Below are 23,008 nucleotides of genomic sequence, written 5' to 3' on the forward strand. Positions count from 1 at the left end.
AGAGTCTCCTCCATGACTAAAAAGGATGGATATAATATGATGGGATCTTTGCCATTGTTCCTTCCTGTGAGAAAAGCAAAGCAAATCTCTTTTTTCACTGTTTTGGTCTCCACTTTCCCACTTCTCTGACCACTAAAGACACCATTTAGACCTGACTTTGGGTCCCATAATTGGCAAATGCAAATAAAAAAGGTACCCACATTATCAAAAACTGAGTTCCAAATTGTTCAACTTCAAGGAGATAAAAAAAGAAACATGGAAAATTTTGGTGATAATGATGGAGCCTTGATATCATACAAAGATCTGATTCTTACTTTCACTTTCACAGAAAGAGGAGCTTTACATACAGTAGGGGATAATAGACTAGAGAACAACGATGACTAGCTTATGCCTATGGCTAATTAGTAAAAGGCTAAAAAAATAAAACAAATATTTACAGAGATAATCGATCCATTCATTGATGAAGGACAAATTTTTCCCGCTTTTTTCTCTCTTCCCGGTGTTCACGCTTTGGCTTCATCTGGTGATGAGTTTCTTGACAAATTAACTGATTTTTCATGGGATGGGTCACTTACAGACCTTGGCAAAACAGAAGACTCTGAAGAATCTATGGCAGAAAAAATGAAAAAAAAAATATATATATATTAAAATTCATTATCAAACAGAACTAACATCGATGAGGTTTTAAATGAAATTATATACCTTGACAGCCATTGAAGGATCTCTTGCAATGTAGGATGGCGCTTTGGATTCCATCTTGCTGTTGCAATAGAGAATCATCTCTCCTCTTAGACAAAGTTGGCGCCGGAGGGGAAGCCGCCACGGCGGAGGAAGCCGATCTACTCTTTCCCAAATGCTTGCAAACCACCCTAAGTCCAGCCGGAATGTTCACCTGCTTGAGGTTCTTCCCACCCTCTGCCTCCACCTGTCCCTTCTCCACCGTCGTTGCCTTACCGGAAACCGGTTTCTGAGCAGCCGTGGACGGTGGCGTTGCAGCAGGTTTCAAAGAACCCAAGCTCAACTGCCCTGAAAACTTCAACTTCTCGCCGTACCTTCGTGAAACCCGAACGTAAAGCGGCTTAACTTTCTTCAAGTACTTTTGCATGACGTCTTTGGTGAATTTCTTTTCATCGGAAACAGAGTCTTCAGAACTCTGCTGTTTCTGCGACTTGCTGTTGTCTCTGGAGAACAAAGACATTATAGGAACCTCTTCAACCTTAAATTTCACTGTGAAAAGCTTGTTCTTGTTGTTTTCTTCTTGGGTTGTTTCTTGTTTTTTTGTAGTCGTGGGGACTGAAACAGGTCCATTAGCTGAACCCGACTCTGTTTTTTCAGTTGAGTTGAGCTTCGATTTCTTGAACCTTAACAAGAAAACTCGAAATTTGGTGGCCGATTTCAACAATGAAACTGGAAATTGAGGAGGCTTTGATTCCAAACAAGAGTTTGCTTCAATGGGTACCAACCTTCCTTTAAAGAACAAATCATCTGAAGGAGATAGAGTTAAGTTTGGATCACAAGGGTCGCTGCTTGAACCAGAGGAGAGTGTAAAATTGAACTCTCTATCATCACCATCAAAGCTTCCATCATCAGATTTTGCATCGTCACCATCACTTTGTTCCTCATTTTCATCACCTTCAATGTTACCATCTTCATCTTCTTCCTTTTTCTCTTCATTCCCCTCTGTTTCGTCCTCGTCAGGAACCGCAAACTCCAAGTCAAAGAAAGGCCCATCGTCGTCATCATCATCATCCGTATCCACCACCTGACGAGTACTCACCGCCGTCACAATCGTAGTCGTGCCTCCGGCTGTGGCTGCAGAACGTGCACTAACACAACCATTACTACCACCACCACCCCCTCTCCAATACTTAAGCAAGCTAAAAGCTTCCATTGTTGGGAGAGCCAGAATAGAGGAAAAACACACAAAGTTTGAATCTTTGATAACAAAAGAAAGAAAAAAAAAAAAAAAAGAGGGGCTGTCTCTGAAGTGAGAGAAAAGTAAACAGGAAGCTTTAGTGTTAATGGGGAAGTACTGAAAATGGTGTTAAAGCTTGAGAAAGAGAGAGAAAATAAAAGAGGGAGAGCATTGCCTTTATTTTGTAATGTATTGTATACGTGGTTGCAGCAACCAACAGGTCAGTCATGTGAGAAAGCAGAGCAGTCTGAAATTTAGACAGAAACAGAAGGCAGAGTTAAAAGACAAAAAAGGTAAGGGATGTGTGTGTGTGTACGATTGTATACACACACTGTTCGTACTAGTATTAATACAGTGCAAGTGAGTAATTATTATTTTCCACCTAGATGTTTTTACTGTATTTTTGCAGGCAATTAGTTGAGGAAGGTAAGTTCACGTCGGTATTAATATTCATTTATTACCATCATAATTTTCAAACCTGGAATCATTATGGTAATCATGTGGTTTATGATGTTATTATACCTCGAAAATATATGAACGCATCTTTAATGAGAAATCACTTTTATTAGTTTTTGTGGACTTCCTTTTGTTGATAAAGCATATTTAACGTTATAATTGCATATTATCTCTATTTGGTACCCTCTGATCCTATGTTAATTAGGGCACCGACAAAGTAGCTCATTGGGTTCTAATTTAGCAGGCTAATTACTATACACCATAATTATTGATCTTGTTTCATGAAATTTTACTCAAAAAAAAAAAAAGTGAGTAGTTGAAAGGGGAGAAAAAGTGAAAGACCAAGGAGCATCGAGGCACAGTTTTAAGGGGAAAATTAAAAAGAGATAAAGTAATATTTACTACTTAAATTTGGTAATTCTTTTCATATTAATCTTTGAATTTTTTTCGTTAGTTTTAGAAATTGGTAAATTTTCTTATTTTGGTAATTAAACATGGATTCTGTTAAAATATGATAACATGTCGTTTTGAGATTGTATCATATCTTACCTAAAAATTTTAAATATTTTTTACTAATTTTTAATATATTTTTAATATTTTTAAGTACTAACGTCACATAAGATCAAGGTGTCACATTACCACAAATCCAAGTTTAGAGATCAAATTTTAAAAAGTTGCTAAGTTTTCAAGACTAATGTGACCTAAGAAATTTAAGAACCAAATTGAAAAAAGTTACTAAATTAAGGAGTAAATGTTAATTTATCCTAAATTTGAGAGAGAGAACCCTAAAAAGGAAAGTTGATTTTGATTCTCGAAGCTATCACCGACTATTGCCTCCACTGAGCTTATCACCTAGAATCCTCAATAAAGAAGTACCTATTTTCGACGTCAAGTATAAATATCGTAAATTTTAATTATTTTAAATTAAGTATGGAGTTATCGAAAGTTAATGCGATCACCAGATGTTAGAAGAAGAAAATGAATATGATAATACAAATTTAAACATGTTGTTTAAAAAGATATATATGGGACATGCAAGTACTGTAATCGATTGAATAATGGACTGAATCCGAGGGGTCCAAACCCCTGCAAGCAGCAGATGCAAAAAACCCTAACTGTCATTTTACTCGAGTAGTAAAAAAAATTCACGTGGGTGACTAACATGCATGTAGGGGACCTTCCCATACTCCACTTCCGTTTATTCTAACTCTTTCGTTTAGAAGCATTGACCTCCACAGACCCTTTATTTTCTTATTAACAAAATCCAGCCATGTTTGCTTACATGAACCGATAAAGACTGGTTCAACGATGGATGATGCATAAATTAATATCTGGAGAAGTTTGAGCTGTAATATACAAGTGACATGCATTAAGAGAGTTTTGACTGTATTAGAGAATATGAAAGACAAAGACAGATGATTTGATAGCAACCGTCTGATGTGTTGACAACCCCATGCATCAATGAGTTACTTGGAGAAGAAAGGGTCCCATTAAAGTGACTGGGCGACACTCCCTTTAATCTTAAATGTAACGAACTGCCATCTGCTTCATCCTAGCTAATTAATACCGGTATTAATTATGTATTTGATGGAATTATATTATTATTTTGATTTTTAATTAGTAACCGGTTAAATGTAAGCTTAATCTATACTCTTAAAAGTATATTTATTTTTCTATTTTGATATTCAAATCATTTTTATATTTATTTTTCTATTTTGATATTTAAATCATTTTGTCTTAATTTGACATTTAAAGTATGTCTTCTTTATATTTGTTAGTTTGTTTTTTACAGATATTTAAAAATATATATAGTCAATCACAAAGTGTCATGTGGTATTTTTATATAAAAATATTATTTTTGTTAAATGTATGTACACATTAAAAAGCATAAATATATATATAAACTATAAAATTTTATAAAACTAAAATTTTAAAAAATACGATAATTAAAAAGAAATTAATAGTATTATTTAAAAATGTAAAAATTAAAAGTTAATATTTTTTCAAAATTTTTATATTTTTATAGGATATATTTACATTTTAATCAATACAATATATAATACAAAAAAGGACGCGTGGTGTGTCGTAATAGCTCCACGTGGATAGTCAATACAGTCAATAGTCTATTAAAGTCAAATTTTTTTAATATTTAAACATTTAATATTATAATATTTTATTTCTTAATTTAAATTTAATATTTTATTTTAAATAAACCTAAGTGCTAATTTTTTATTGGCTAAGACATGTCAAACGACGTTTTTCATTAGTCAAAATTGTCTAATAATTATTTTTAACCTCAGTTAGAAAATGAATAAAATACAGAAAAAATTGATACTTTATATACCTAATTAAAAAAGAAAAATTAAAGTATAAAAATTTAATTACTGTTGTTTGATAGAAAAGGAAAATTAAACCGTAAAAGGATTTTATGATTAAAAGGCTAGATGTGTATTTAATATTTAAATCTAATTTAGAAGGGAAGTGGCCTAGACTGCAAGCAATCCTTTTGGACTTTTCTAAAGGGCCGCATTCCAAAAATTCAAGTAAATTAAAGACAGAACTAGTCAGCACCAATTAATAAAATCTTCAGATGCTACTATATTAATATATATATATATATATATATATTGAATTATAACAACAAATACGACTAACACAATTTAAATTCAAGTTATATATAGGGCGATGAATATTTTTAACTATCGGTCATTATATTAAATTTTAGATATCATTTTAAAACTTTACTTGGATAAATGTTATAACAATTAAAAGTGTTAATTATTAGGTTTGCAATGCATGAGAGCTCTTTTATTTTTATTGATTATTAATTTTGAAGTTATAATTATAATAAATTAATCATGATTTTAATTTAAATTAAGTTGACGGCACATTATTTCTATAAATGGAACTCAGAATTTAAAATTTCAAAAATTTCAATGAACTGTTTATGAATCTGATTGTATAGCATTATATGGAGTACATATATAGGCTTTAAATTTGTTGCATTATAGGTTCTAAAGGAGTAGAGTCACCTTTTACTTTAGTTTAGAAAAGGGATGTTATCCACTAAAAATCCCATAATTTCCTAACTATTTGTCTTGTTTATTGGAGGCAAATGTCCAATAGCTTCATACCCCACCCCCCACTTTCATTTGTATTTGCATTAATAAATCACTACAAACTTTAGGAAAACAATGGTTTGTGCAAACTATATATTTTATGTTGGTAATGAATCAAAGCTTTGGCATTTTTTAGTGCCATTGCTTTGCTTCTATGATCCAAAGAAAAAGCATTTGTGGTTTATACTTAACATGTTTAACGTTAATAGATTTGGTATTAAAAATTAATAATGATTCACGTAATAGTTTTGAAAGTCATTTAAAATTATTCCGATGGAGTTACTAAAAATGTGAGTCATCTTCAGGAACAATTTATAAATGAATTATGTTGGTCCTTTTTTTAATGTGAGTCGTTCAAGTTTCAACATATATAGTCCTTCTGGCTATGACTGGGAAGCTTTTAAGAATGAATTGACAAACTCAGGCAGCTTCTATCTTCCTCCTCAAACTTCCCAATTTGCTAATGAATGTGCTGAAGAAGTGAATGTTGTAGGTACTTTTGATGATGGTGCACTTGAGATTTTTCAAGAGGGTGTTACTGCTACTGCCACTGTTGTTATGCTGTTGAAGGGAAATTATTATGAGCCATCCTCCTAAAAATGTGGCACCTATTGAAAACGGGATCTCCCAAGGAATAGAGGCCAAACACTTGTAATAAATTTTTATATTGATGAGACTTTTTGTATCTTTCGTTGTTTTGTTCTTATAAACGACACTAATTGTTGATACAAGATTTGATACTAGAGGTTAATTATGATTCACATGAGGGTGTTAAGTTATGTTAATGAATTTAGAAATGAATATAAGATTATAAAGGTTCGACAAAGTTTTCATTATGTGAAGTGGTGTTTTGGAGTTATTTGTGCAATGAATAACAATAAACTTGATGTGGGTCTCCCCAGCAAATGTCTTAAAAGTTAGTAATTAAGTCATTGTAGACTTTCTTTTACGTTTATTTAGATGTGATTGTAATACTTTTATTGTCTAGCTATGAAATCTCAAGTAAATCTTAATGTAATTTAGTGATGATTCCCGTGCTAAACATATAAGAGATAAGTGTTATTAAAAGTTAAGTAACTATTCCTCAAAATCATACAAGTGAAATAGCTCTTTCGTTCTGAGTTGCACCAACTCTTGCTTGTATTTTTCTCTGATCAATTGACTTAACAACAACACTTGAAATCCAAATTTTAAGCACTTGTATTGAATTGAATGCTCCTACATCACTCCTATAGTTGCAGAATCTTTTTCTTTCCTTTGGCCCAAACCACACCATTTTCTAAGCCGCAGCCCAATATTAGACTTTTATATAGCCCAGAAGAATGGCCCAAAATGCAAGTTTTTCTCCATTTTTCATTTACAAAACTAAAACTATTCTTGCACCATCGTCTGCATTATTGCCAGCAACTTTTTTGTGTCACAATCCTTTACATGTATATTAGCTGAGGTTTTTTCTTTTAATTTTTATCTGGAACTGTGTCTAAGTACAAGCTGCTATTATGAAGCCAGTTAAAGAAGGGGCTATTTATGTTCTTTGCATTTCTTTTTTCTTTACAGCATCAAATGAGGTAAATTTTAATGCTACCCTACTAGACTTTTTCCTCTACCAGTTTGGCTTTTTGCTGTACCTATTTTAGTTTGTTTGGTATTGTAGGGGCATCCAATACTTTAGCTTCTCTTTCTTTGTACCATACAACCATAAATTGAATAAAAAGAAGTTTATGAGTGAAGAATTGAACTTTTGGAATCTATGGAATTTTATCATGCATTAAACAACTTTAAAAAAGGATTATAATATGGTCTACTAGCCACCAAAAAGCTTTGGAAATATGGTCAATCTGTTATAATGCACTTTCTTCCACCTTGACGTTGTTTAGCAAGCTTGAAAAGTTATTACACACTGGCTGGGAGGGCTTCTTCCCCATGCATTTGGACTAGGTTCATATCTTAGAAGTATCACACTATTAAGAAGGCTTTACCTGAATAATATCCCAACCTAAATAGGATTAGTCTCAGACTGTGCAACAGATGAGGACACCTATGGTTAACAAAAAAATACTGGTACAAATGGTTTCTAACATTTTAGTTCTAAGGAGGCACATGACCTGCCAGTTCCACTAGGGCGACCTTTTGTGCTTGTGTCTCATGTTTGTTAAATTGGACTCACTGATATCGCTACTGTTCGTCTTTTACATTTCAAATTCAACTTAAGTTTCACAAATTACAAAAACCCCATATGTATGTATGTATGGATGAATGTAAGGCTTCTTCTGCAAATTCATATTTTGATTGGTTAGCAGGCACCAGAAATAGGAGTATCATGAGTTCATAACATTACTTTTTTTCATTTTCATCCCCCCATGAGAGGGTCATCATTTGGGTTGAAAAGCACAGATATGGTAGCCCTTGGGCTGAACCTACTGCCTTTTACTACAAGTTATGAATTATGATATTAATCCTATTAGTTGGGAGCTGGAAATGGACACCATGTGTCACTTCTTTCTTGCTTGGGGTACAGTACTCATGAACTGTGTGCACCTTTTATCAAGGCTTTGTCATATATAGAAGCTGGAAGTAGGGTCATCAATATCATGTCAAAGATGATTAATAATTTCCTAATCCTAAATCAAATTTAAAAAAAAAAAATTCAAACTTTAAACATTGCAATCTTGTAAAGAGTTTTGACAGTTAGATGTTGGTGTTTTACAAGTTTTGATGCTTTTTTTATCATCACATCTTTGTCTCCTGTTTAAGCTTTTGTTAGCTTCCATTTGGAGAAAGTATATTTGTTCTTCATCTGGCCCCATAAGGAAAACTCCTTTTGTATAGCTATTTGGATGATGGTGTAAGCCTGTAAGGACAATGATGCATATATGTTTCATACATCATAATTAATATGGCTAAGTTTCTGTATGTACAAACTAAACTTCTGGGATATAGCTTTACATTCAATTTTTTAATTTAAAATGGCTAAATATTTATGGAAGTCCATACTCCATATACAGTGGATGAATCTAAAATGTTTAGCAGCAGAAGAACCTGTTGTGACTTTGAATTTTGTTTGTGGAATATGTGCCAACCAAACCAACCAATTCATACTTTTTGCTATAAAATTTCTCTTCTTTTTTTTTTTTTTGTTTCTTTTCTAACACATGCCCAACATCGTAGAACTTATCCCACCTCCGTTTTTGACAATTTTTAATCTATGGATGCATGAGGGGTTTTTTTAAGAGGTAGGACTGAGGTTACATAGAAATACGAGTACTTTATCATTTTACTTGTAATATTAATGCACTTTTGGGAGAATGGGTTGGAATTTTAGAGAGATATTTTTAGGAGAGATTATCACAAATTCTAAAAATAAATTGTAAAATGAACTTAAAAATATTTAGAAAGCATTAAAACTTTCTTTTGAAAAAAGATATGTAGTAATATTTGAATTTGTGAAATTAAAAATTTCAATTGGCATTGCTTTACAATGATGAGTTTAAGTTCTATTGAATTTTTAAAATTTTTGGATCATTTATAATCGGTTTGATTCTTGGTTTTTATGCTAATTTTGTGTTTTAAGTTTTTTTTTACTTATTTTACAAAATGGGTTTTTTTATGACTTTTAAACATTATTTGATAAAGTTTTAAATTTTTTCTACTTTTAAAAATTAAGAAAATAAAATAATCGATAAAAAAGTTACAATTAATTCTAAATTAAATAAAATAACATTTTTTACTTATATTTCATAAATCATCTAAACTAAAGTTTTTAAAATTAAATATGTAGTCTTACTGATCAAACCATCTATTCACCAACTCATTTGATTTGATTAAATACATTAAAAATTTATAAAATAAAAAATATATTAAAAACTCGATTCAACGATTTTGTGCTTGATTTATATAAATTTCCAAATCAATCGATTTAATGTCTTTTCTCAATCTAATACTTCGATTAATTCTCACTCCGCTTAACCGATCCCATCCCATATCGTCTATGCTTCTCTTTTTCTTTTATGTGCTACTACTATTATTTAAAGTTATTAAATACTAATCCAACCAAAAACAAAACTTCAAACTTCAAACCCATACCAACAAGCTTATATTTTGTTGAAACATCTAGATATCGTTTTATTTATTTTTGGTGGAAGGCACATCACACCAAATTTCAATTATAAAAAAACATATAATAACATTTTCCAGCCTACCTCAAACGAAAAACTAAAACCAATTAATATTTTCTTTTAAGAAATACAATGTAATGCATGCCATATATGTTCACACTGATACTTAGTTTGAAATTTTAATTTAAATTGAGTTGAGTTTGAATAAATTTTAAATTTTTAATTTATTTTTAATTTAAATATAAATAAATAATTTAAAAATATTTAAATTTTAATCATAAAAACATAAATATTTGATATAAAAGAATTTTGAAAAATTCAAAGATTATGGATTAAAATAATAAAAGTTCTCACCATTTTGCTCAACAATTAAGGATTTTTCTTAGCTGCCCGTGCAAACCCACAATATTAATATGACTTACTTACCTATCATTACAAATCAACAAGACTGACGAAACTCCACGTGTCATAATAATAACAGTTTGGTTGCGTCATTCTCGAAGGTCTCCGTCAACATTAAACGGCCGTTAATCCTCGAACCTATAAAAACATATTAAAACGTAAATTCCTCATTCATTTTATTATCATTTTTTCACCTGCTCCACTTCGCTTCGGTTTCTTCCGAACCTCCACGTTCGGGTTCCAAACCTATAAACGGTCCGGATCAAAATCTTCCATTTAGTGGTCCAGATTAAATCGAACGTGTACGCTCTCTATTTAGCCGCAAAAAAGGTCTCTATCTTACGAAAGAGCGCTACAAAAATCTTTCATTTCTCGAGTCTTTTTCGGGGTTTTCTCTTTTTTTTTTCGTCGGATCTTCAACACTTTTTTCAAAAATGGCTGAGCACGAAGAGAAGAAGCACGAGGAATCGTTGATGGAAAGGATAGCCGAGAAGATCCAAGGTCGTGATTCGTCGTCATCGGATTCCGATAATGACAAGCCATCGGAATCATCGATCAAGGCCAAGGTCTTCCGTCTTTTTGGAAGAGAAAAGCCCGTTCACCACGTTCTCGGTGGAGGCAAACGTATGTAACAATAACCCTTCATTTTTTTTCAAGAAAATTGTTTTGTTGATGCTAGTTTCATCTATATATTGATGGTACAAAAGATCTGCTAGGACTCTGCCATGAAGCGCTTACCCGCTCTCCAAAGCGTGAGCTAGAGCTCGGCATCGCTCTTTTGTTTAGAGGGAAAAAAAAAAGCATATAAAGTATGAACCTTGTTTATGAAGTTAGAATCGTTTCCCTTAAGCATCAGCCCTTTAGTGAACACCAGTGTCTGTTAAGGGCAATACACAGATCACCGTGTTGGTGAATTAACATTATTGATGCAAGTGCGGTTGGGATTTGGGAATGCGTCGTTCTTATCTCTTTTTTTTTTTCAAATATAATACCGGAGCTTTCAATTTTGATGAATTGATGTTGTTTGAGCTTAATTTTGGTTTGATCTGTTAATTGCTTGTTTTGGCATTGAAATAAAAATTAGGGTATTTCTAGATCTTCGACTGAATTGATGCAATTGGTTCTAGTAAAGTTTACTCTCTTGATTTATAACAGCGAAAAAAAATTCTGGGATTATGTTAAAAGTTTGAGAACATAGTAGTATTCATTATCAATAACCTTCCCCTATGATAATATTTTGATATTTTTAAGTTATCATCAGTTCTTCTTACCTTTTTAGTGTAATTTGTTAATGATGCGTATGTATGTGTAACAGCGGCTGACATTTTCCTTTGGAGGAACAAAAAGATATCGGCAGGAGCGCTCGGTGTCGCAACTGTGATATGGATTTTGTTTGAAATGCTCGAATACCACCTTCTCACACTAGTGTGTCATTTGTTGATACTTGCTCTTGCAGTACTGTTCTTGTGGTCAAATGCTGCTACCTTCATTAACAAGTAAGTGGTTGAATTTTGTTGTTTGCTCTCGGCTGTTGGGTTTAACTTTGGATCCAGTCCTTTTTACTCACAGTAATGTTACTTTTGATTAGGTCTCCACCACGCATCCCTGAAGTTCAAATTCCTAAGGACCCAGTTATGGAGTTTGCTCAGGCACTTCGGTTTGAGATCAACCGGGCTTTTGCTGTCCTACGGGATATTGCATCAGGAAGAGAACTCAAGAAGTTCCTATCTGTATGTGGTTTACTTGTACCGAGTAGTTATCTTTTCTGTTTGATCACTTGCAGATTATTCATCTGATTTGCAATTAAGATAGTGATACAATAGTTACTTAGTTTGCTTTGTTCTGATCATTTTATTCATATGAAGACTTTTTTTGAGCTATGCTATCATGCATTTGACAATCATATTGGAACCGGACTCTGATTGTTTAGGTGATCGCCGGCTTATGGGTCTTGTCTATTGTCGGAAGTTGGTGCAACTTCTTAACACTGTTTTACATAGGTATTGAAGTTTCCTTCATTTGCTTTGTCTTTTTTCCCCCTATATACATGTTGGTTTCCTGATTTTGTTTTAATGGTTTTGCAATAGTCTTCGTACTTCTTCACACGGTACCCGTGCTATACGAGAAATACGAGGACAAGGTGGACCCATTTGCTGAGAAAGCAATGCATGAGATTAAGAAGCAGTATGCAGTGTTTGATGCAAAGGTTCTAAGTAAGATTCCAAGGGGACCATTAAAGGAGAAAAAGAAGGATTAGATTTACCGGCCAAGATGTGCTTTTGCTAGGTTTCTGACATACATTTGGTAGCTGCCTTCCGTGAAAATGTGTTATTTACTATATATCCTGTATCAGTTAGAACCCTGTTTTAATCTTTTTTCGGTTTTAGTACACAATGGGTTCAAAAAGTTTGATGAATTTGGCATCTTTTTTTCTAAATCTTGTTTAGTTGTTTTTTGATATGGATCCATATGCTATGTGACGATATGTTTTCATATTGCATGTTGGTTGGAATACATTGAGTTGAAAGTTTTTCAACTTGCGTTGTATATCTTTTCAGAATGATCGAGTTTGCCTTGTGATTGTGACTTCTAATAGTTCTTAAAACTTCTGTTCCATAGTTTCATTAGAAGGTTTAATCGATGACCTATAATAAAACCATTGTTTTGTTTACTTTACTTTAAAAGCAAAGTATGCATATGGTCCGAGAAAGCAATGCGTGAGATTAAGAAGCAGTATGCAGTGTTTGATGCAAAGGTTCTAAGATTCCAAGGGGACCCATTAAAGGGAAAAAAAAAAAAAAAAAAAGAAGATTTACTGGCCAAGATGTTCTTTCTGATGTGCATTTGGTAGCTGACTTTAAGCTTCAGTTAGATTGATTTTTGTTTGTGTTAAAATATACAGCAAATTTAAATCTAATTTTCTACTTTTATTTTAAAAATTTTAATTTTTATTTTTTAATTTAAAAGTTCAGGTCCAGTTCTTATCTCCAATAAAATTTTTCTATTAAAAATAATCTTTAAAAATGCTTATTAGGATTTTTCTTAAAATATTCATTTAAAATCATCATGATAAAATATTTTTTCATGTTGGAATACTGTTATTGAGAAAATTTAATGTTAGCATTTTGATTGAAATAGTTACGAATATAATTATTTAGATTAATTAATGACATCATAAAAATAGATAGTCTAAATATGTCAACAATGAAAGTATATAGATTAAATCTCAAGTTTCATTGAAGTTTAGTGGTCAAAATTTAAATTTGACCATTATCTTATAATGTTAAAAAGGGCAACGTAAATATAAAAGAAATGAAAAGCTACGTACCAACCTCTAAAATTTAGTGTATTCAAATTATATACAATCACGTAATGTTTTTTCCTGAAATTACATACAATCACATAATATTTTACCCGAAAAGTTAATGATATTTACGATTTAGATTAATTACTAGTATTATAAAAATACAAGGACAAAATTATGATAAAAATTAATGCACATAAATTTAGGCATATTAGAAGAAGTAAAACTAAAATTTAATAAAATGCGAAAAAGAAAAACGAGTATAGTGAGTGGTGTATACATGTCAGCAGAAGTTTGGACTTTTCTTATTTATATTATTTGTTTTATTGAGTTGGTGTCACCCTCAACATGACCACCAACTCGGTTATGAAAATTATAGAAATATTTTTCGTAATTAAAATAGATTATATTATTTGAGGGTATTTTAATCTTTTATTTTAATAAAAGTCAATAAAATATACATATGGTAGAATTTGAACTCACATCATTTTCATTAATATAACCTTAAATTTACCACTCAATCAAAATTTCATTTTGATATATTTTTATTTTAATATGCACAAATTATTATTTTAATTTTGTTAATTGAGTTAGTGACTAACTCACAATCGATGACAATGCTAAGATAAATAATTGTAGTATATTTAGTACTGTTTATCTTATTATTTATATGTTTAAATTTCGTTTTAATCATAATTTAATTCATTATTTTATTTTAATATTGTATATTTTTCATGTGTTATTATAATTAATTAGTTTAAACTATACGTTTCATTATTTATTTCACGTTATTTTTAAACACACATTTGTGTTTTGAATTTATGATTTCCATACGTATACGCATGTGATAAAATTTCTAGTATATATAAACTAGTTTACATACCCATAAAGCTAGGATTAATTATGCATATCATTTAAAATTTATTTATATCTATTTATGAAAAAATAGTTTAAATAAAAATAATAAATGAATGATAATTCTAGATTTTCAAATGTTAAAATTAAGGAATGTATTTTTTATTAGTAAAAGTATATTTTAAAATTTCAAAATAAATTTGGATGCATATATATATTTAATAATTTTTAAAATATATATATTTGATAAGTTAATAGATAAATTTTATTAAGATATATCTTGTTTTTGAAAAAAATTCAAAATTTTAGATTTTTATAATGAAAATTGGAATGCAAAAATTTTACTTTATTTTCTTAAAAGTAATATATTTTAAATCATATAATCAACACATAAAAATTAATATTTTTTGAAAAGATCAATTAATAAAATATTTTTGAAAAACAAAACCATATGTCGGTCTGAACTTTGCTGTGTATGAATCTCTAAAAAATTGGTTAATCAAAAGTAGACCCTTTGGATTGGTTGAAGACTCCAAGTTGACGACCAGGCTTGCTCGTGGGGCTGCCGCTGGAAGCCTGGAACTGTAGGCCAAACTGTTGCTCACCCTCTTCATGAATATTCCCATGAAAAATCCAAATTTTATTTCAAAAGGAGATAGTTTTATTTAAATTAATTTTTTAAAAATAATAAAAATTAAATAAAAAGAGAGAGAATTGCCACTTGTCAAAATTTCATACTTCTATACCTTGTTATATTAAATATATATGATATAAAAATTTTCATACTCGAATTGGTTCATAAAGTTAATGAATAATCTCTTTTCTTAAATCTTGTTTATTTGTTTTTGATATGGGTCTAATATGCGACAAGACATAAGTATTGAGTATAATGATAAGGCACATTAGATATTATTAAGAGAAACGGATACAAACCTCAAATATGGACCCTAAAGTGACATGGATGATAAAAAAAGATGTAACTTATGACAATATGTTATCAGATTGCATGTTGGTTAGAATATATTGGGTTGAAATTTCTTTCAACCTGAGCTAGATATCCTTTCCGAATGGACCTCATGATCGTTATTAAACTGTTATTGCTTTTACAATAATTTCATTAGAAAGTTGCCAAATGCTTATCAAGACCTCTTATCATGTTTAAACAATGGCGCAATGCACAATCAAGCAAAAAACTAACCAGGCTCTTCCCTTCTAAATCTGCAACGCATCTCAGTTTGTTTTAATTGATTTGGCACTCCAGCAGTCAACAAAAGAAGTTGCCGGACCTCAACAAGATTACAGTCTCCCGCAGTATACATAAACAACTAAGAACTGTTTCTCTATCCCAGGTGGTGAAACCGAGTTTACAAGAGGTTTTGGTTTATAACAAAAATCGTATACATTAAAAAACCAGTGGAGACGTGAATTTGAGAAGATATGCAAGCTGGCTGCATTTAGCTTACTTGCGTCTTCGGTTATTGGCCAACTCTGGGTTGCCTTTTCTCATCATGGCAACAAACTCATCATAGTTAATTCTTCCATCCTGTAGGAAGAACACGGTACATCAATTCAGTTACATAATACATAAAATAAGAAAGAATCGCATCCGAAATGAGATAAGAATAGATGCTAATCTAGAAAGTGGAAGAAGCATACCCTGTCTGTGTCAACTTCTGCAATGATTTCTTTTATTGTTTTTTCATCACCCATATTATACTTCTTAAGGGCCTGCTCTAGCTCTTCCATTGTAATGTACCTAAATTGAATTGTAAACAAATAAATTCAGTCATCGCAATAGGAACATATGATTCGGGAATGAAAATTATCACTAAATAGTCATATAAAAAAACAAGATAGTAAGGTGGATTACCCGCTATTGTCCTTGTCAAAGTATTGGAAAGCGGTGTACAAGTGGTCTTCTCTTTCCATTCTATTCATGTGCATGGTAGCTGTTATAAACTCAATGTAATCAATGGCTCCATTTCCATCAACATCAGCCTGGGGAAGCAACAAATAGGTTATATAATAAGATGGCTAAGTTATAAAGAATGATTTACATAATGAGATTTACACACGTTCAAATATTTTAGGTAACGCTTCAAAAAACAGTATTCATCTACCTTTGGTTTTTTACATTTTTTAAAGGTTCTTGTCTGTCACTAATATTTCAGTAGAATGCATGTTAATAAAGAATGCATGTTAATCAAGAAATAGCACATTCATAGTAATACTATGAGCAGATCCTGAGATGGTGAGTTGCAAAACAAAAGAAAAAAGACATTTTGAGCATAGCCCAGTTTACTGATTAGCTTAACAATAACCCAAAACATAAAGCAACTGTTATCACGAGATACTATTAAGTCAGTTGTGTAAAGGGTATATTCATCTTTCCTTAATACTTGGTTTTGTGTTACCTAAGGTTCCTTTACGGCTACATAGAAAAATTAAGGGTTCCAATAGCATGTCAAGCAGGGCCGAAGTCAGACAATGACTTCAGGTTAGCTTGAGGGAGTGCTCAAAGATCTCCAAAATCTGTGGTCCCAGTCTCATCTTCTTTAATCTATTTGGCATTATAATGGGATGACAAGTAGCATTATGGCCTCACTCAGCATTTATTGTCCTTGTAAAACTTATAAATTTCTACATTGTTCCTCAGTTCTAGAGGCTCCTAGATTCCTTCTTTCAACCAAGAAGCATGGAACTTGAATTTGCATAAAGCTGATTGTTCTTGATACTAATCAAAGCACGTTTGTCCATCCAGACATTCATCCATTCATCTTAGGAGTCTTGTTTTTGTAAATTATTTGAAAGATTAGTGATTATTAGGCAGGATATATATAAAAAGACGAGGCATACCGCTTCCATTAATTGCCTCACTTCATTCTCAGAAAGCTTAGTACCGAGTTTAGGAAGGCCAGCTTTCAACTCCTCAAAGGTGATTGTTCCACTATTATCTGTGTCCATAGATTTGAACATCTCCTTCAAACCTATGATTTCCTCTTCAGATAAATTTTCTGCAATTACCTGAAAGGAGAGAAAGAAAGAATAATCGAAAATGATGATGACTATGTAGATTAGAAGTCTTTGGCGCTACTCAACTTTGAAACATTTAAGCCAGAAAATCTCATTGCTAATCCCCCATTATATTATCTTCTTTTCACATTTCATGAAATTTGTAGCTTAAATATTAATTTTTCACAACGGTAACAGAGAAAGCAATTCACCTTTAAAGCAACTTTTTTGAGTTTGTTCATTGCCCTGAATTGTTTCATTCTAGTTAAAACAGCCACATCAAGAGGTTTATCAGATGCATCACCATCTTCACGTATCCATGGATGATCTGGCATTGCAATTGGTAAGTTAAGCCACAACAGAAGACAAGCACTGTCAACTTGCAAAACCTTAAGCAGTTCATAGGTCCTTTCAGATAAGGAAAAAAAAAATACTCACTTAAGACTTCAACTGCAGAAAGCCGATCCTTAGGATCATGTCGTAGCATCTTCCTCACAAGATCTTTGGCACTGCTGGAAACAAAGGGCCATGGATCCGATGCAAAATCAATATTTCCCCGAAGAATAGAATCAAAGATACTCTGTTCAGTTTCTGCATGCAAAACCAAAGGCCGATAAATGAGAGGGCCTCTCACTCATCCACCACTTTTTAGTGCTCTCATTACAAATAAGCTCTTATTCCATAGGCGTGCTTAACTAGAATCATTGAAAATTTAAAACTTCAAAAGTTTCCACTCCCTATAAAAGGATATGGCTGTAAAACAATAATGTGAGGATCCTCTAATCATCACAGGATGAAACAATAATAGTAGTACCTCCATAGAATGGTGGGACTCCACTCAGGAGAATGTAGAGAATCACCCCAGCACTCCAAATATCAGCTTCATGTCCATAGCGTCGCCGCAATACTTCTGGAGCTACATAATAAGCACTTCCGACCAGATCCTTAAAAATATCTCCTGCATGCATCAATATAGAGAATTTCTAGTTGATACCCATCATCAATAAGTCTTTAGACCTATATGCGGGGCGAAAAGTATCTGTCTTTACCTACATTAGTCTGTTAGATAAATTGCTGACAAGATGAAAAATTACGATTAAATAATAAGGATTTTGTTGTAGAACATCTAAGAATGATAAAGATCTTCAGTCATAGAAAAAGTTATGAAGATTTTCTCTCTTTTTTATTCATCTATAAACCTTTTCATCACATATTCATAACGATCAGCAATTCATCACAACAAAATGAAACAAACTCAAATCAGAGAAACCAAAAATGCTTACCTGGCTTGAAAAATACAGAGAGCCCAAAATCTGTAGCCTTCAATGGAGAATCCTCGTCCTTACTCAATAACAAGAAATTCTCAGGCTTCAAGTCCCTATGCATAACCCCCATGGAATGACAATTATGAACCACCGTCACGATCTGCCGGCACAAATTAGCCGCCTCCCTCTCTGAATAGTGGCCTTTCGCTATAATCCGGTCAAACAACTCACCTCCCGCACACAATTCCATTATCAGATTCACGGAGTGACGATCCTCATAAGCCCCCTTCAGCTCCACAATATTCCTGTCAGACCCATTTACTAATAAACTTCTAAAACAATTACATCTATAACAGGATTAGAGGCATAATATCAAAGTTTTGTTTGGTGGGGTAAACCTGTGGCCGGTTAGATGGTACATAATCTGGACTTCTCGGCGGACGTCTTCGATGTCATCACGGTTGATAAGCTTACGGGTGGCGATGGATTTGCAAGCGAATTGCTGATTGGTTTCTTTGTGAGTCACTAAGTAGGTAACACCAAACTGCCCACGACCGAGCTCGCGGCCGAAGACGTAAGTTGACCGGACGTCTTCCATGGGACGGCCAAGCACACGACCGATCGGTGGAGTAGTGGATGGAGCAGTGTGGTGGTTGGGGGCGGGGGAGGAGGAGGACAAGTTGTGGTGGGTTGAAGGTTTGGGGGGTCTTGGAGCCGATGCGTCAGCAGGTAGGACATTGATGCCATGGTTGGGACCACCGCCGGTGTTGGTCTCCGGTCGGAACTGGCTATCGGCGGATGGTTGACTGTTACAGTTACCCATTTTTTAAGAAGGAAATTTGGAGAGAAAAAGCCCAATCTCCTTTACTAAGTCAAATCTGAGTCAAGCGAGTTGCTAGAGTGTAAAAGAAAAGTTACAAGGGAGGTAGTTTTTTTTGGTCTGAAACTGATGGTGTAAGAGAAAAGGAAGCCTTACGCGCGTGTGCAAGATTCACGCGCTTCCCTATAATGACACTTCACGCGGCTTTTTGGTAAATACATTAGCAATAATTTCTGTACTTTGCTTTTCCATGGTTAAAATCTGCTATTAATTCCTCTACTTTACAAAAGTTATGGATTTAATCCATATACTTTAATTTGGTTATTTTTAATCTATGTACATTTGAATTTTTAAATTTCAATCTTCACCAAAATGATAACGGTTAAATTCATAAAGTTAAGTTCTATTATTTCAAAACTTTAATACAACAAACATATTATTATATGTGTAATGTCATACCAACTTGTTAATATTTACGAAAAATTTAATTAATTGATTAGCAACTTTTATTTACGCCAAGATTGATATTTCAAATTTTGAAAAACATAAAGACTTAAAATGATTCAATTAAATAATATGGACTAAATCTATAATTGTATGCATATTATAGGAATGATAATTAAATTTAATTAAATGAATTTAACTGCTTTGGTTTGGGTCAAGACTAAATTTTAAAGTTTAAAAAGTACATGGACTAAAATTATGCAATTCAAAAAATACAAGAACTAAAATTAATTAGATAAAGATACAATGACTAAATCCATAAATTTTAGAGTACAATAGCTGATAGTAAAATTTAACTTTATTGACTGTAAAACTTTTCACGTGAAACCCACGTTATACGTTTTCATTTTGGTATTTATAAGTAGGTTAAAATCGCCGAGAGCCTTTTGGCCTAATAGTAATGGTATTGTGCTATAGCCATGAAAGCTTGATTAAATCTGAAGTAATTTCATTTTCCATTCTTAATTATACAAAAAAGTTAAATATATGATATAAACTTTTGTATTCTTTATTAATTTAATTATTTTGTTTTTATTTTCTAAGAATTAAATTTTTTATTTTTTTATATTTTAAAATTTAAATTTAGTTAATTTTATTTTAAATTTATTGTTATATAATTTAAGATTAAAATTAAAAATTAAATTAAGCAACTAAAAAATAACATGATAATTAACGTAAATTTAACAAAATAATTTCATTTATGTTTGTAGTTGGATCTCAATTTTCCTTACAATAACACTTCAAGCGGTGTTTGCTAAATACATTAGCAATACCTTTTTGACTTTGTTTTTCCACAGTAAAATATTTCACATGAAACTCATTGTCTACATTTTTATTTTGATATTTCTAAGTAGGATGTGATATAAGTATATGTATTTTTTAATAAATTTAAATTTTAGTTATTAAATTTTATTTTAAAATTTTAAAGTTCATGTTTAATTTATTAATATTTTTATCATATTAATTGATGTGATATTTTGATAAAAAATTATTTTATCTCTTTTTTAACAATATTATTATAAGTTATAATTATATCTTTTTTTGACATAATGCCTAGAATTACTTATAGTCTCTTCTCAATCCATAAATAGAAGGATAATACACTTTAATACACTTGACCCCACATTCTCCTGCATTGGTAATAATATCTATGTCAATTAAGATAAGACTCAATCGGTAAAAAAAATTTTAACTAAAAGAATGATGTCAGAATGAACATGATTTTAACAAATAATTTTAACTATCTTAGTAGTTAAACCTATATTTTAAAATTTAAAAATAGATGAACTAAATTCATACAAATAAAAACATAAGGGCTAATTTCTAAATTATGAAAAGTGCAATAATTTTTACTTTATTAAGTGTATATATATATATATATATCATAGCAATAAAAGGTTAAAAACAAAGGAAATAAAACCTATGCGGCCCGGTTTCTACATTGTCATTTGACGCACTAATACGATAATAACTATAGTTTATATGTTTCATGAAAAAAGTTTACAGGTTACATGAACATAGATTTCCTTATTAAAATAAAATGAAAAGTTATCTAAAGGTAATCAAAGATTACACATTTTTTCATATAAATTACGATTTTATTTTGTAATATTTATTTAACTTACCTTCGTTATTTAAAGTAGAGAAAAATAAATGTAATTTAATATTATGAAAAATGGAATATTAAAAATTAGTTTGATAATAATATATATAAAATAAATAACTTATAAAATTATTTATAATATTATATAAATTATAATATTTCAATATTTTCAATCCCTAATGAATTTTTGTATAGTTTTAATATTATTTATTAAAGACAATTTATTTCAATTTTGTTATATACTTTTAAAATGTTTTGGATTACATTATTTTTCAATTTTAAAAAATTCCTTATGTTAAACAAAAACTAATGTTATAAAAGATATTATAAAGATAATATATACAATTGATTTGTACATCGTGCAAATTAATTGATATCGATTTTCTATAAAATAATATCCATATATTTCTTTTATATATAATCAAATTTTTATTTTTAATAAAATATGTAATAAAAACTAATTGATACACATTAGTACATGTTATATTGACAAAAATAATCGAATCATATTACCAAAACGAAATTTAAATTATTTATTACTAAATTAAAATAAAAATAAGGCTTAATGAAAACGTTTATATGTCTTATTAAATGGCACTAATTATATTTTTAAGTCTTTTTGGCCATTAATCTTTATTCATTTTTTCAAATAATATTTTTAAATAGATTTGATGAAAGTACCGTTAAAAAGCTAACGGGATAATATGAAATTTCATACGTGGAATATTTTTAATGAGATATAATTTATTACTTAGATAACTCAATAAAATAATTACAAGTGAAAAATAATAAAATAATTCATTAAGTTAAAAATAACTCTTAATTTAAAGAAAATAAACGTAATTATCTAAACGTAACATATCGTGAGATAAGGTAATCATAATTCATTTTGAATTTTTTTAATAATTAAGTTTATTTTCTTTAAATTAAGAGTTATTTTTATTCTCATGTATGATTTATTTAGGTTATTATTTTTACATGTAATTATCTTACGAGTTACTTAAGTAATAAATTACATCTCATTAAAAACATTTCACGTATGAAATTTCATGTCATCCGTTATATTTTTATCAAATTGGTAAAAAAAAACCAAATTGAAAAAGGAAGATTGATGGCAAAAAAAAACTTAAAAATACATTTAAAATTATTTTGATAAAATATATAAACGTTAGTGGTCAAATTTATTATTAAGCCTAAAAATAATACATGATACAGTTTGTAACCATATTGTACCTACTATTATAGTCTAAGAGAAGAGAGGAACTTTCTCATTGGCCAAACAGCTCAAATCGTGGCCTTCAGAAAAAATTGAAAGAACAAAGAAAAAAAAAAACAACGGAGAATGAAAAGTGTGTGACAAGTTGAAACTGCAAATAAAAAATGGACACATGAAAGTGAAACTCAAATCTTCATACTGAGGCCTAACATCCGTCTCCCATATAATAAATGCTGTTATCTAATGTCTGCGTACCAATTAAATCAGTCCTCTTTTTGCTGGTGGGTTAGATTCAAGCGATCAGTAAATTAGTATGAATGAATTGAGTTGAATTAAAATTTGACTTTGAAACAGGAAAAGTTAAGTCAAAATATTTACACGCTGATTCAAGTGAGGTTGATGGTCCATTACCTTATGTAGAT

At 31.0% G+C, this 23,008-nt stretch overlaps 3 protein-coding genes across 3 annotated transcripts; 1 reads left to right on the top strand and 2 right to left on the bottom strand.

Annotated features, from left to right (window-relative positions):
* Window positions 1-291: 291 nt before the first annotated feature.
* On the bottom strand, window positions 292-2,224 carry LOC108453861 (probable membrane-associated kinase regulator 2). The gene is made up of 2 exons (XM_017752211.2): window positions 703-2,224; window positions 292-607 (listed from the first exon to the last, which is right to left on the bottom strand). The coding sequence occupies exons 1-2, from the start codon at window positions 1,889-1,891 to the stop codon at window positions 504-506; spliced, it is 1,293 nt and encodes a 430-aa protein (XP_017607700.2). The 5' UTR covers window positions 1,892-2,224; the 3' UTR covers window positions 292-503.
* Window positions 2,225-10,290: 8,066 nt separating this feature from the next.
* Window positions 10,291-12,612, top strand: LOC108489887 (reticulon-like protein B3). The gene is made up of 5 exons (XM_017794605.2): window positions 10,291-10,631; window positions 11,323-11,503; window positions 11,596-11,737; window positions 11,938-12,007; window positions 12,095-12,612. The coding sequence occupies exons 1-5, from the start codon at window positions 10,442-10,444 to the stop codon at window positions 12,262-12,264; spliced, it is 753 nt and encodes a 250-aa protein (XP_017650094.1). The 5' UTR covers window positions 10,291-10,441; the 3' UTR covers window positions 12,265-12,612.
* A 2,764-nt stretch (window positions 12,613-15,376) lies between these two features.
* On the bottom strand, window positions 15,377-19,415 carry LOC108453635 (calcium-dependent protein kinase 1-like). The gene is made up of 9 exons (XM_017751864.2): window positions 18,842-19,415; window positions 18,462-18,748; window positions 17,993-18,136; window positions 17,617-17,769; window positions 17,391-17,506; window positions 17,023-17,190; window positions 16,037-16,164; window positions 15,823-15,922; window positions 15,377-15,709 (listed from the first exon to the last, which is right to left on the bottom strand). Exons 1-9 carry the CDS (start codon window positions 19,264-19,266, stop codon window positions 15,626-15,628), a joined length of 1,605 nt encoding a protein of 534 aa, XP_017607353.1. The 5' UTR covers window positions 19,267-19,415; the 3' UTR covers window positions 15,377-15,625.
* Between the last annotated feature and the right edge of the window lie 3,593 nt (window positions 19,416-23,008).

This window comes from Gossypium arboreum, chromosome 12 (genome assembly GCF_025698485.1).
Source record: "Gossypium arboreum isolate Shixiya-1 chromosome 12, ASM2569848v2, whole genome shotgun sequence".
Taxonomy (NCBI): Eukaryota; Viridiplantae; Streptophyta; class Magnoliopsida; order Malvales; family Malvaceae; genus Gossypium; species Gossypium arboreum.

Excerpts from the sequence above, each read along its gene's own strand:
- LOC108489887 (XM_017794605.2), top strand. The coding sequence starts at position 10,442 with ATGGCTGAGCACGAAGAGAAGAAGCACGAGGAATCGTTGATGGAAAGG. Across the intron at positions 10,632-11,322 it reads CGTTCTCGGTGGAGGCAAAC|CGGCTGACATTTTCCTTTGG; the intron begins GTATGTAACAAT and ends TATGTGTAACAG. Across the intron at positions 11,504-11,595 it reads GCTGCTACCTTCATTAACAA|GTCTCCACCACGCATCCCTG; the intron begins GTAAGTGGTTGA and ends ACTTTTGATTAG.
- LOC108453861 (XM_017752211.2), bottom strand. The coding sequence starts at position 1,891 with ATGGAAGCTTTTAGCTTGCTTAAGTATTGGAGAGGGGGTGGTGGTGGT. Across the intron at positions 608-702 it reads ATCCTTCAATGGCTGTCAAG|ATTCTTCAGAGTCTTCTGTT; the intron begins GTATATAATTTC and ends TTTCTGCCATAG.
- LOC108453635 (XM_017751864.2), bottom strand. The coding sequence starts at position 19,266 with ATGGGTAACTGTAACAGTCAACCATCCGCCGATAGCCAGTTCCGACCG. Across the intron at positions 17,507-17,616 it reads TTCTGCAGTTGAAGTCTTAA|ATCATCCATGGATACGTGAA; the intron begins GTGAGTATTTTT and ends TTGCAATGCCAG. Across the intron at positions 15,710-15,822 it reads CAGAAGTTGACACAGACAGG|GATGGAAGAATTAACTATGA; the intron begins GTATGCTTCTTC and ends TTCTTCCTACAG.